The sequence below is a fragment of the Musa acuminata genome, chromosome BXJ2-6, assembly GCF_036884655.1.
Source record: "Musa acuminata AAA Group cultivar baxijiao chromosome BXJ2-6, Cavendish_Baxijiao_AAA, whole genome shotgun sequence".
In the NCBI taxonomy this organism is placed as follows: Eukaryota; Viridiplantae; Streptophyta; class Magnoliopsida; order Zingiberales; family Musaceae; genus Musa; species Musa acuminata.
The window spans coordinates 11,695,796-11,706,548 of record NC_088343.1 but is presented as its reverse complement, the minus strand read 5'-3'; the positions used below and the strand labels follow the sequence as shown (position 1 = coordinate 11,706,548).

Here is a 10,753-nt window from a genome sequence, read left to right as displayed (position 1 = left end):
TAAACGAGAATATGTAGAAGACAATTAGCCCACAAATTGAACTCTGGTAAGACGTTGAAACTGTTAAGTCTAAGAAGTGATACATGATGTGTTGTGTGTACGCCAAGCTTAATGTTTGTCTCATGTGCACATGCAAAGAAGAAGAAGAGAAGAGGACGGAAAGCTGTCATTGAGTAAGCTTGTTGGGTAACTTAGATCGAGATCTTTCAAAGTAAGAAGGGTTCTCAATTATCCAGTCTCGATAAAGATAATTCTTCGATTATCATCTTTTTTGAGTGAGATTGAGTGACTTGTAGCATTCATTCATTCTGTAACTATGGTCGGGTCAATTATAGAATAATCAAGTATATAAATAATAAATATTTTTTAATATCTTCATAATGGTGTCATAAGCTTAGTATAGAATTAACTAAGTTCCAAATGTGAGTCATAATTTGGCTACACGTAGGCTTAGTATTATAGAAGGAACTAAGATCCAGCCCTCCTAGTGGATTGCAGGACGCTTTCGGCTTTTCTGCCCGCTCAACGCTCACTATTTTTTGGCGGGCGCATAATTAATTTTGTAGAAAAATGGATATAAGAAACAATAGCTGTGTTGACAACTCCGTCCCACCTAACACGGTTGAAAGTAATAACGATCCCACTGCTATTTAAAGCTCACATTGTACTCCATCCCCTCTTTATGCAACGAATCACGATCGAACACACATTTACGTCCCATCAACGTCAATCTCCCAACAAACTACACTAATCAGCGGCTCCCGTAGAGGTATCTGCGAACCGCACGTCGCTCATGCCATGTTACGTCTGTGACCCAATTCATCATCATCGTCTTAAAAAGGAGGCATAGTTTAAGCCCTCATCTCATCACCTATGGATCGGTTCTGTGGGATCACTTGTTGCACTGTGCTGGTGGTCCTGTTTGCATCAGCAGCTCAAGCAAAGTGGCAAAGATAACATTCCCGCACTCCCCCACTGTTGTCCAACGTACACGATAAGAGGATAGAGACGCACAATTGTCACATCCCCACGAATCTGCCTCCAGTGTTTAGCTAGCTGTATAACACGCACAAACCCTTTCTTATCACGCCCACATACTGAGAATTGAGCGATCCATGTGACGGTATAGGATCCGAAGCTGTCCGCTCCCATCACGTTACATCCCAAGATTAGCAGCAGCAGCAGCAGCAGCAGCAGCTCTACCAGTGTGGTCTCTATTTCTATATATTTAACAGGCGGCGAACCGGTGGCTTCCACCTCCTCCTTTCTCCTCCTATCATGGCTTCCTTCTCTAATGGCCTTCTCGCGGTGGCCATCCTCTCTCTGCTGGCGAGCGCCGCCCACGCTCAGCTGTCGCCGGCGTTCTACGCCGTGACGTGCCCCGACCTGGAGAGCGTCGTGCGGTCGGTCATGGCGCAGGTCGTCGGCCAGGATCCCCGGATGGGCGCCTCCGTCATTCGCCTCTTCTTCCATGACTGCTTCGTCAACGTACGTTATCCGCACCGTCTCTTCCTCTCCCTAATAGCCTTTCTTGTTTTACGGGTACCAATTTGCTCCGTCGATCCGTCGGAGAACTGCGATTGTCCTCCGGCGAGGACAATCGAATTACACCTCGCATTCCCTCGAAAGGAAAAGGGAAAAGGAAATTACTTTTCACATGCATCAAGCACCTCCACCTGCCATATAGTTGGTCGATGAGGACACGGCTTCGATGAGCTTAAGCGACCGTCACATAGCTTCAAAGACAACTGTGTGTGTGTGTGTGTGTGTGCACCCACAGCAAACTTTCCCATGCACGTGAAAGACTATCTACCTTTTACATGCATTTCCTCGTAGTGAAATTCTCCAGAACATGAACTAAACTTGCTTTTCGCTTTTGAGTAGATTCCTTCATGAACACCACGAGAAGGAGCTTTTCGTAGCATTAAGCTTCGTCTTAATTGGCGGATATGCTATTGTGGGTTGAATGATGATAATATGTCATCTCATGATGGAGAATCCATGGGACCATATATTAATTCTTGCAATGCTTCTCCACCGTGTAAATTTGACCCTCTGTAGCAATGTAGCTGTGTCCTGACATGTTGCCTGATTGAAACTGGTTACTTGGGATGCTCCAATTCCATTTACCATCGAGGTTGTCCGTAGCGGACCATGATTGACTACCATCAATTCAGACCGTAGCTGATACGTCTGCAAGTAAAGCGTTGTTGTTTCTCGGGAGTGTGCTAAGTGGAGCAGATGGTTTGCACACCCACAGGGCTGCGACGCGTCCGTCCTCCTGGATGACACACCGACGATGAGGGGCGAGAAGAACGCGATGGGGAATATGAACTCCCTCCGCGGCTACGAGATCATCGACGCCATCAAGTCACGCGTGGAGGCGTCGTGCCGGGCCACGGTGTCCTGCGCCGACATCGTCGCCCTCGCCGCGCGCGACTCGGTGAGCCTGGTGAGCGCCGCCGAACCCATGCTTTGGTAGGAAGATTAGTGTGGACGGTGACGTCAAACTGACGCATGCATGCCCGGGACGCCGTGCAGCTCGGGGGGCCGTCATGGACGGTGCTGCTGGGCCGCCGCGACGCCAGGACCGCGAGCGTAGAGGCCGCCAACGCCAACCTCCCGCCGGCCTCCGACAACATCAGCAGCCTCGTCACCAAGTTCGCCGCCAAGGGGCTCGACCTGCGGGACCTGACGGCGCTCTCCGGCGCGCACACCGTCGGCGCGGCGAGGTGCAGCAGCTTCCGACCCCACGTCTACAGCGACGCCAACGTCGACCCGGCGTTCGCCATGTTCAGGAGGCGGATCTGCCCGGCCACCGGCGGGGACTCCAACCTGGTCCCGCTCGACTCCACGAGCCCCAACCGCTTCGACGTCAGCTACTACCGGGACCTGATGGTCCGACGGAGCCTGCTGCACTCCGACCAGGAGTTGTTCAACAACGGGCCGGCGGATGACCTGGTGCGGCTGTACAGCTCCAGCGGCAGCGCCTTCAACAGGGACTTCACGGCGGCCATGGTGAAGATGGGCAACATTAGCCTCTTGACGGGATCCGATGGGGAGATCAGATTGGATTGCCGGAGGGCTAACTGATGACCATCCAACCAATTCTTTACTGCAAGAAGGAATACGTATACATGCGCGTACGTACGCAGAAGAACTTGCGAAGATTACTCGTTTGGTAGCCAAATTTAATTGCTTCTTCACCTCACTGTCATCGCATATGTGGTTAAGACGATGAGTCTGGTCATATTATTGCTCCGGTGAAATAACATTGCTCGGAACAAGTGAATGGACCGAGAGGAAAGACTGATGTGAGAGGATTCATCTCAGATGTTTTGTGTCGGTGGCTCACCGGAAGATGCTTTCCTTGGACACCAAGGAAACAATGGGGCGCCCACATCCCAGTGAAGGACAAATGGAATCGAAGGGAAAGGTAAATGACATGGCACCATCGCGATGCGTTCCTTTGGAGAGGGTGACGGAAGTTGGAAGGGATTATTGCAAGTGCTGTATCATTCGATCAACGGAGAAATCATGTCGAACAAGTGTGTGATGTTGATGGATCGAACATAACGAGTCTCGTTACATGACCCAATTCGACCTGTAAACTGCGAACTCAAGGAATCATCTTGAATTTGTGTAGATTACCACCTTTTGCACCACAAAGAAGTGAATTCTCAATTGGACCCGTCATCAAGAGAAAAGCGAATCAGAAGCATCCACGATTGAGTTCAAGAAAGAGAGAATTATATAGCCCCCAAAAGATTATTATTTACAACCTCATTTTAAAACAAATTAATATCTCAAAATTATCCTATTGTGTCCTCTTTCCCCCCCTATCCTATTGTGTCCTCTTTCCCCCCCCCCCCCCCCTCCCCTTTTTTTCCCTTCTTCTTCTTTTTCCTTAGATGATAGTGTTGAGGCAACGACAAGCGAGGTTATAGTGCAGGTTGGAGGACGCAATCAACAACAAGAAGCACAGGTTAATGATCAACGATTAACGATGAGAATGAGTAAGAGGGTCGTATTCGACAGGGAGTACAAATTGGGGAGGCATAATGATTGACGATAGGCACAAGTTAGGGGTGGTGATCGATGATAGCAAGTTGAGGAGCGTCGTCGACGGTGGAAGGGATTTTTGCACAAACGACAATTGTAGGGGACGTGGGAAAGAGATAAAAAAAATGATAAATTCAAAATTATATGGACAATAAATAGTAAAATATTATTTATTAATTTCTTATTTGATTGTAAATAGTAAAAAAGGACTCTAAATTATAAGCTTTCTAAATTTTTATTTTTTTCTCATGGTATTTTCTAAAAGAAGAAATTACCCTAGCCTCCATCCCGACACCTCTTGTCTTGTTACTATACTTCTACTCTCACTCTTGTTTACTAATGCGGCCAGTAAAGATCTTATTTGTCATTATCGTCGTGCCTTCATCAATCACCTCAACCCTCCTCTCCCACTTCAATAATAACTTATTATCTTCGCCTCTTCCCACTCCCAATAGGATTGTTTTTTTTTTTTCTCTCATCTCTTCATTGTTCAATTCTCGATCATATCTCGAAGTCGAATATGATGAAATGACATTGGGGTATAACAAATGCCAAGGATAATCATTTTTTTTTTAAATAAGAGGTATGAAAATATAAAAAAATTAAGAATTTTTTTTTGGAAGAGAGTTTGAAATCAAAATATAACGATTCCATCTCCATGTGTGGACCGTGTTAATTTAGATGCCGCTACAAGCCTCATGTCTCATCCCCCAAACCCAACCAGTCTTCGAGGACAACACTCAAATCCTCTAAACAGAAGCAAGAGTAGATTGGGATTGGGATAACAATTTCACACACACACACCCTCTCTCTCTCTCTCTCTCTCTCTCTCTCTCTCCTGTAATTGATCTTGCCATGGCCCCTTTCATGCAGACCTTGGTTGCCCTCTCTCTGTTCTCGACGCTTGTGTCCCCGACCTACGAGTAAGTGTCGCTTACATTCTACCCTCGCACCTGCCCTGACCTGTATTGCATCGTCCGCTCCACCATGCAGCAGGTCGTCAATGGCGGAGCCGCATATGGTTGCCTCCATTCTTCGCCTCATCCTTTGACTGCTTTATGAACATACGACGTTGCCATCCATCAATTATCATATATTTATTGAAAATATTTATATGCATAAGATGAAAAATAAGTGAGATTGATGATTGAAAGAGTTAAATTTTAATAATATAAAATTTTAAACTTTTGAATTGAATTGATGTCATCATTTCGACATGAATGAGCGAACAAAAAAATTGATATGGATAAGTCAAAAATCAAAGAAAAAAATTAAATTACAAAAAATTTGAGAGTATTGAAAAAAATAAAATATAAGAAGAATTATTGAAGAAGCTTGAATGTCCTCTTATATTTATACAGATTAGGAGGATTTCTCATTAGAATAAAAGATTTTTCTCATATCAGAATACAGAGATACGATGAGATAAAGCTAGTTTAGCCTTGATTTATATTTATTTTAATTAATATAAATTAATAATTATAAAAATTTTGATAATATTGTTCTGCTTCCCATGCACACACCTGTTGTAGATCAGAGACTTCTAACAGCCTTTTTGCTTTGGTTGACAGGGCTGCGATGCATCCACCGCAGAGAAGACTGCTTCCCCCAATAGGAGCTCCGTCCGTGGCAACGAGGCCGTCGATGCCATCAAGTCCAACGTCGAAGCGGCTTGCTCAGAGACTGTCTCATGCGCTAACATCCTTGCGCTCGCCGCACGCATTCCACGTCCTGTCTCTCTTTCCAGCACAAAGTGCCGATGCTTCATGGGCGGACCGAAATGGAAGGTTCGACTGGGCCGCCGCAGCAACGTCCCCGGGCCCCCTCCGGTCTATCTGACCTCATCTCTTTCCTTCGCTGCCGAGGGGCTCAGCGCACGCGACATGACCGCCCTCTCCGGTGCCCACACCATCGGGCAAGCGCAGTGCGGCACCTTCCGCTCCCACATCTACGACGACGCCAACGTCAACTCAACCTTCGCTGGCCTGCGTAAACGGAACTGCCCGCCCACAGGCGGCGACAGCAACCTGGCGCCGCTCGACCTTGACCCGCCGAACGTGTTCGACGACGGGTGCTACCGGGACCTGGTGGCCAAGAAGGGACTGCTCTACTCGGAACAGGAGCTGTTCGACGGTGGCTCTCAGGACTCGCTGGTGAGGCGATACAGCGTCGACAGTGCGGCGTCGGCAAGAGCTTTTGCGGCGGCTATGGTGAAGATGTGAGCCGTCAGCATTCAAAAATTTATTTAAAAAAAAAAAAAGATAACTAATTATATCATTTCATGAAATGTTCGAAAATGAAACCAATTCCTAAACACACGAATATGAGAAAACAGTAGTTGCAATTTCGAAGAACCTTCCGGAGGTCACCAGAGAAAACAATACACTTAGGAAGCTATTTTCACGCCCACTTTAGTTGAATTATTAGTTTATTTTATTTCCGGCCGTACAAGACGTACTTGAAAACTCGTGGGGGTACGACTCACATCATTAACTCGTGGGTTCGACGTGGCTGCAGTCTAAGAGGTCAGCTATTCAAATATTGCATACAGGACAACTTGTAGCTCCGTTTGAATCGATTAAGAATCAAAACCGACTTGGAATAATGGTTAAGCGATTATAAATTAAATTGGAATCGAATTTTGTTGGTTCGATTTCGGTTCTTGAAATTAAAAAAAACCAAAATCATTTGTTTCGGTTCGATGCTGAACCGATCCCAAAAAAAAAAAACGATCAAATGTGACGAATCTGTCTCTTCCAATAACATAATAATAAAGGAAGAGTGATGGCGTTTATAATCAATCAATGTGGTTCGGACTTCAAATTCGATAAAAGTAGAACCGTTGTTCGTAGAACCGGGTTTAGGACTACTCAGACCCGTGCTAATCCTGATTTAATTACGTTAGAATCAATTCGAAACCATCCTAATCCTCCATCTTCTCCTGACACAATTGACGGAGTCTCACCTCCATGCTGATATAAATTAATGATGATTTCAAAGCAACGACAATCTAAGTTTGTCCATCACCATTGATTTCGATTATTAAACGGCTGCAGCATCTCTATCCCTCTCATGAACGGTGCACCTAACCAAAATGGTCGACCAAGCTCACATGGTCAAGGTCAAAATACATGTGTATCTTCCTATTAAATGATTTTGAGGTACAAAGTTTGACCAGTCAAAGATCGCCACGCCCATCTCCATTCGGAGCAGTGTATATGTATGCCAGTTCACCCCAAGCCACTCGTCTCATCCCTCACCCAAAAGCTACTACTAGCACAACAGCAGTAGGAAGATCTAGCCATCTCTCTCTTCTCTGGTTCTGAGAGACATACGTACATCGATCGTTTGGGCAGCCATGGCGTCTTTGATGCAGACAATAGTCGCGCTCTCTCTGCTCTCAATGTTTCTCTGCGATGTCCATGGGCAGTTGTCTGCTACATTCTATGCGGGCACATGCCCCAACCTACAGCAGATCGTGCGCTCCACCATGGCGCAGGCTGTCAACAAGGAGCCACGCATGGCTGCCTCCATCCTCCGGCTTTTCTTCCACGACTGTTTCGTTAATGTGCGATGCTGGAACGCCTATGGTATCTTTTGTCCCCTGTAGGCCATCGGAACTGACAGTCTTTGATCTGGGTTGCAGGGCTGCGATGCGTCGATACTTCTGGATGATACTGCCGCATTCACCGGCGAGAAGAATGCCTCCCCCAATAGGAACTCCGCCCGCGGCTACGAGGTTATCGACGCCATCAAATCCAACGTCGAAGCTGCCTGCCGAGCAACGGTATCGTGCGCCGACGTCCTCGCGCTGGCAGCACGCGATGGCGTGGCCTTGGTAAGCGTCACTGTTCACGAACATCGGCTACCGCACGCCTCTTTAGTTTCCGCTCAAGAACGACGAAGTTTAACGTCGTCTTGTTCAACTGTAGCTTGGTGGACCGACATGGGCGGTTCAGCTGGGTCGTCGCGATGCCAGGACCGCAAGCCAAAGCGACGCTAACAGCAACCTCCCCGGGCCCTCCTCCGGCCTCTCCACTCTCATATCTTCGTTCGCCGCCAAGGGCCTCAACGCACGCGACATGACCGCCCTCTCCGGTGCCCACACCATCGGCCAAGCGCAGTGCGGAAACTTCCGCTCCCACATCTACAACGACGCCAACGTCAACTCGAGCTTCGCTGCGCTCCGCAAACGGAACTGCCCGTCCTCTGGCGGCGACGGCAACCTGGCGCCGCTCGACCTGGAGACACCGAACCGGTTCGACAACGGCTACTACCGGGACCTGGTGGCCAAGAAGGGACTGCTCCACTCGGACCAGGAGCTGTTCAACGGCGGCTCTCAGGACTCGCTGGTGAGGCAATACAGCGTCAACAATGCGGCGTTCTCAAGGGATTTTGCGGCGGCCATGGTGAAAATGGGAGCCATCAGCCCGCTGACTGGAAACAGGGGAGAGATCAGATTGAACTGCAGGAAGGCGAACTGATCTGCGAGTGATTCGTCCGTCGACCAACAATTCGTACATCGTGTGTTATTATTCCTTTCATTTACCCTGGTAAATTAACAGGGGGGGTTTGCTTTCTTCATTCCATTTATTTGTATTCCAAATCAAGGTAATAATATCAAGAAATTATTGCGCCAAAGAGCTTTTTTTAGATGATTTCTGCTATGAGAAATGTCAGTGATGACCCGATAGCTCAATCTGATTCGAGCCCGAACGTCACGAATACTCTATCAGATCCTACATGATTTCTCTGATATTGATAACCAAACATAGTTAAGATTCTCGGTAAACAGTAGTTAATCTCGATTGCTTGAGAAATAGTCAACAGGACTTTGCTGGAAGCAACAGAAGCATCCGTGAATCTGCCAAAGAAGACATGGAAATGAGCTGGCAGATCACTGTCGTCATCTGTCCTGTGAAGAGAGAGCGCCACTTTCGTGTTGGTCGGTGGCACGAGACGAGATCGAGGGATTGGGGCATGGGGACCGCGCGGATCACCATCGTCGAACCTGGAATAATGTTGGCGTAGACGAGCGATGAGATCTCTGTTCATTTGATCGTGACTTTTTGACGGCGAAACCATCTACAATTTCGGTGCATGCCCCATCCATCACGTGTTCCCCGTCGGAAGCAGGTGACGAAAATGGCGATCCAGCCGAGTCGCAAAGTACGCAGAGGTCGACCCGACAACGTTCCTTCAATCCATAGATTTCTTTTTCCTTTGTTTCTGTCGAGGTCGCCAGCCAAGCAATGCAGCAGCTTTGCGCGTCTCAGTACAGTCAAAGAAGGCGACGCCATCGTGTCCGGGTAATGCTCATTAAGCAGCAGCAGTATATATAGATCGATCGACAGTCCCCCCGGAGCATCTCCACTCGTCCTCCCCCCCCCCCCCCCCTTCCTCTCCTCTGGTTTAGCTCCAGTATTCGTCCATGGCCTCCTTCGTTCGGAGACAGGTCATCCTCACTCTCTTCTCCGCCGCGCTTGTGCTCTGCACAGCCCGGGCGCAACTGTCGCGCGCATTCTACGCTAGCACTTGTCCAAGCTTACCCCGCATCGTGCGGACGACCATGGCGCAGGCCGTCAACAGGGAGCCACGGATGGCTGCATCCATTCTTCGCCTCTTCTTCCATGACTGCTTCGTGAATGTGAGACACTACTGTCCCTTGATTACTTTTGCTTCCTGAAGCTAACGCACATTGCTCTCTTGAAACAGGGCTGCGATGCATCGATACTTCTGGATGATACTGCCACATTCACCGGCGAGAAGAATGCTTTTCCCAATAGAAACTCCGCCCGCGGGTACGAGGTCATCGACACCATCAAATCCAACGTCGAAGCTGCTTGCCAAGCGACCGTGTCGTGCGCCGACATCCTCGCGCTCGCCGCTCGCGATGGCGTGGCCTTGGTGAGCATCACGGACTGAACGCTAAACTTGAGACCCTGCATCCTCGTTATCTAACGTATGCAATGGCTCTGATCCATTAATGGCAGCTTGGTGGACCAAAATGGAGGGTTCAACTTGGCCGTCGCGACGCAACGACGGCGAGCCAAAGCGACGCCAACAGCAACCTCCCGGGACCCTCCTCGAGCCTCGCGAACCTCATCTCCTCGTTCGCTGCCAAGGGCCTCAGCGCGCGCGACATGACCGCCCTCTCCGGCGCCCACACCATCGGCCAAGCGCGGTGCACCACCTTCCGCTCCCACATCTACAGCGACGCCGACGTCGACCCCAGCTTCGCGGCCCTGAGCCAGCAGAACTGCCCCTCCGCCGGCGGCGACGACAACTTGGCTCCGCTGGACCTTCAGACGCCGAATCGGTTCGACAACGAGTACTACCAGAACCTGGTGGCCAAGAAGGGGCTGCTGCACTCGGACCAGGAGCTCTTCAACAATGGAACCCAGGACTCCCTGGTGAGGCTGTACAGTGTCAACGCAAGGGCATTTGCCAGAGATTTTGCGGCGGCGATGGTGAAGATGGGAGCCATCAGCCCGCTGACGGGAACGAACGGAGAGATTAGATTGAACTGCAGGAACGTGAACTAGCAACGTTATGATGATGCTTCATCTGTATTCTTTTACACTGTTCTTTTATTGTTTCTTTGACAGAGCAAAGCAATAAAAAGCTGTGAAGATTTACTGTATCCAAGCTCAGTTTTGAGGTTGGACGATCTGCCGCGATAACCTTTGTG

The 10,753-nt window shown here is 48.7% G+C and overlaps 3 protein-coding genes across 4 annotated transcripts; all 3 read left to right on the top strand.

Moving 5' to 3' along the window:
• The first annotated feature begins 1,115 nt into the window (after positions 1–1,115).
• LOC135614856 (peroxidase P7-like) lies at positions 1,116–3,307 on the top strand. The gene is made up of 3 exons (XM_065112673.1): positions 1,116–1,488; positions 2,261–2,452; positions 2,542–3,307. Exons 1-3 carry the CDS (start codon positions 1,279–1,281, stop codon positions 3,091–3,093), a joined length of 954 nt encoding a protein of 317 aa, XP_064968745.1. The 5' UTR covers positions 1,116–1,278; the 3' UTR covers positions 3,094–3,307.
• A 2,496-nt stretch (positions 3,308–5,803) lies between these two features.
• LOC135613857 (peroxidase P7-like) lies at positions 5,804–6,284 on the top strand. Its single transcript, XM_065110873.1, has one exon. It carries the CDS (start codon positions 5,829–5,831, stop codon positions 6,282–6,284), a length of 456 nt encoding a protein of 151 aa, XP_064966945.1. The 5' UTR covers positions 5,804–5,828.
• A 1,028-nt stretch (positions 6,285–7,312) lies between these two features.
• Positions 7,313–10,710, top strand: LOC135614854 (peroxidase P7-like). 2 transcript variants are annotated; one of them, XM_065112670.1, is made up of 4 exons: positions 7,313–7,630; positions 7,709–7,900; positions 7,995–8,537; positions 10,188–10,710. In XM_065112670.1, the coding sequence occupies exons 1-4, from the start codon at positions 7,421–7,423 to the stop codon at positions 10,605–10,607; spliced, it is 1,365 nt and encodes a 454-aa protein (XP_064968742.1). In that variant the 5' UTR covers positions 7,313–7,420; the 3' UTR covers positions 10,608–10,710. The 2 variants fall into 2 exon arrangements, with proteins under 2 accessions (XP_064968742.1, XP_064968741.1); XM_065112669.1 differs by lacking the exons at positions 7,313–7,630; positions 7,709–7,900; positions 7,995–8,537 and adding exons at positions 9,450–9,709; positions 9,778–9,969 and having other exon boundaries at positions 10,056–10,710.
• The last annotated feature ends 43 nt before the right edge of the window (positions 10,711–10,753 follow it).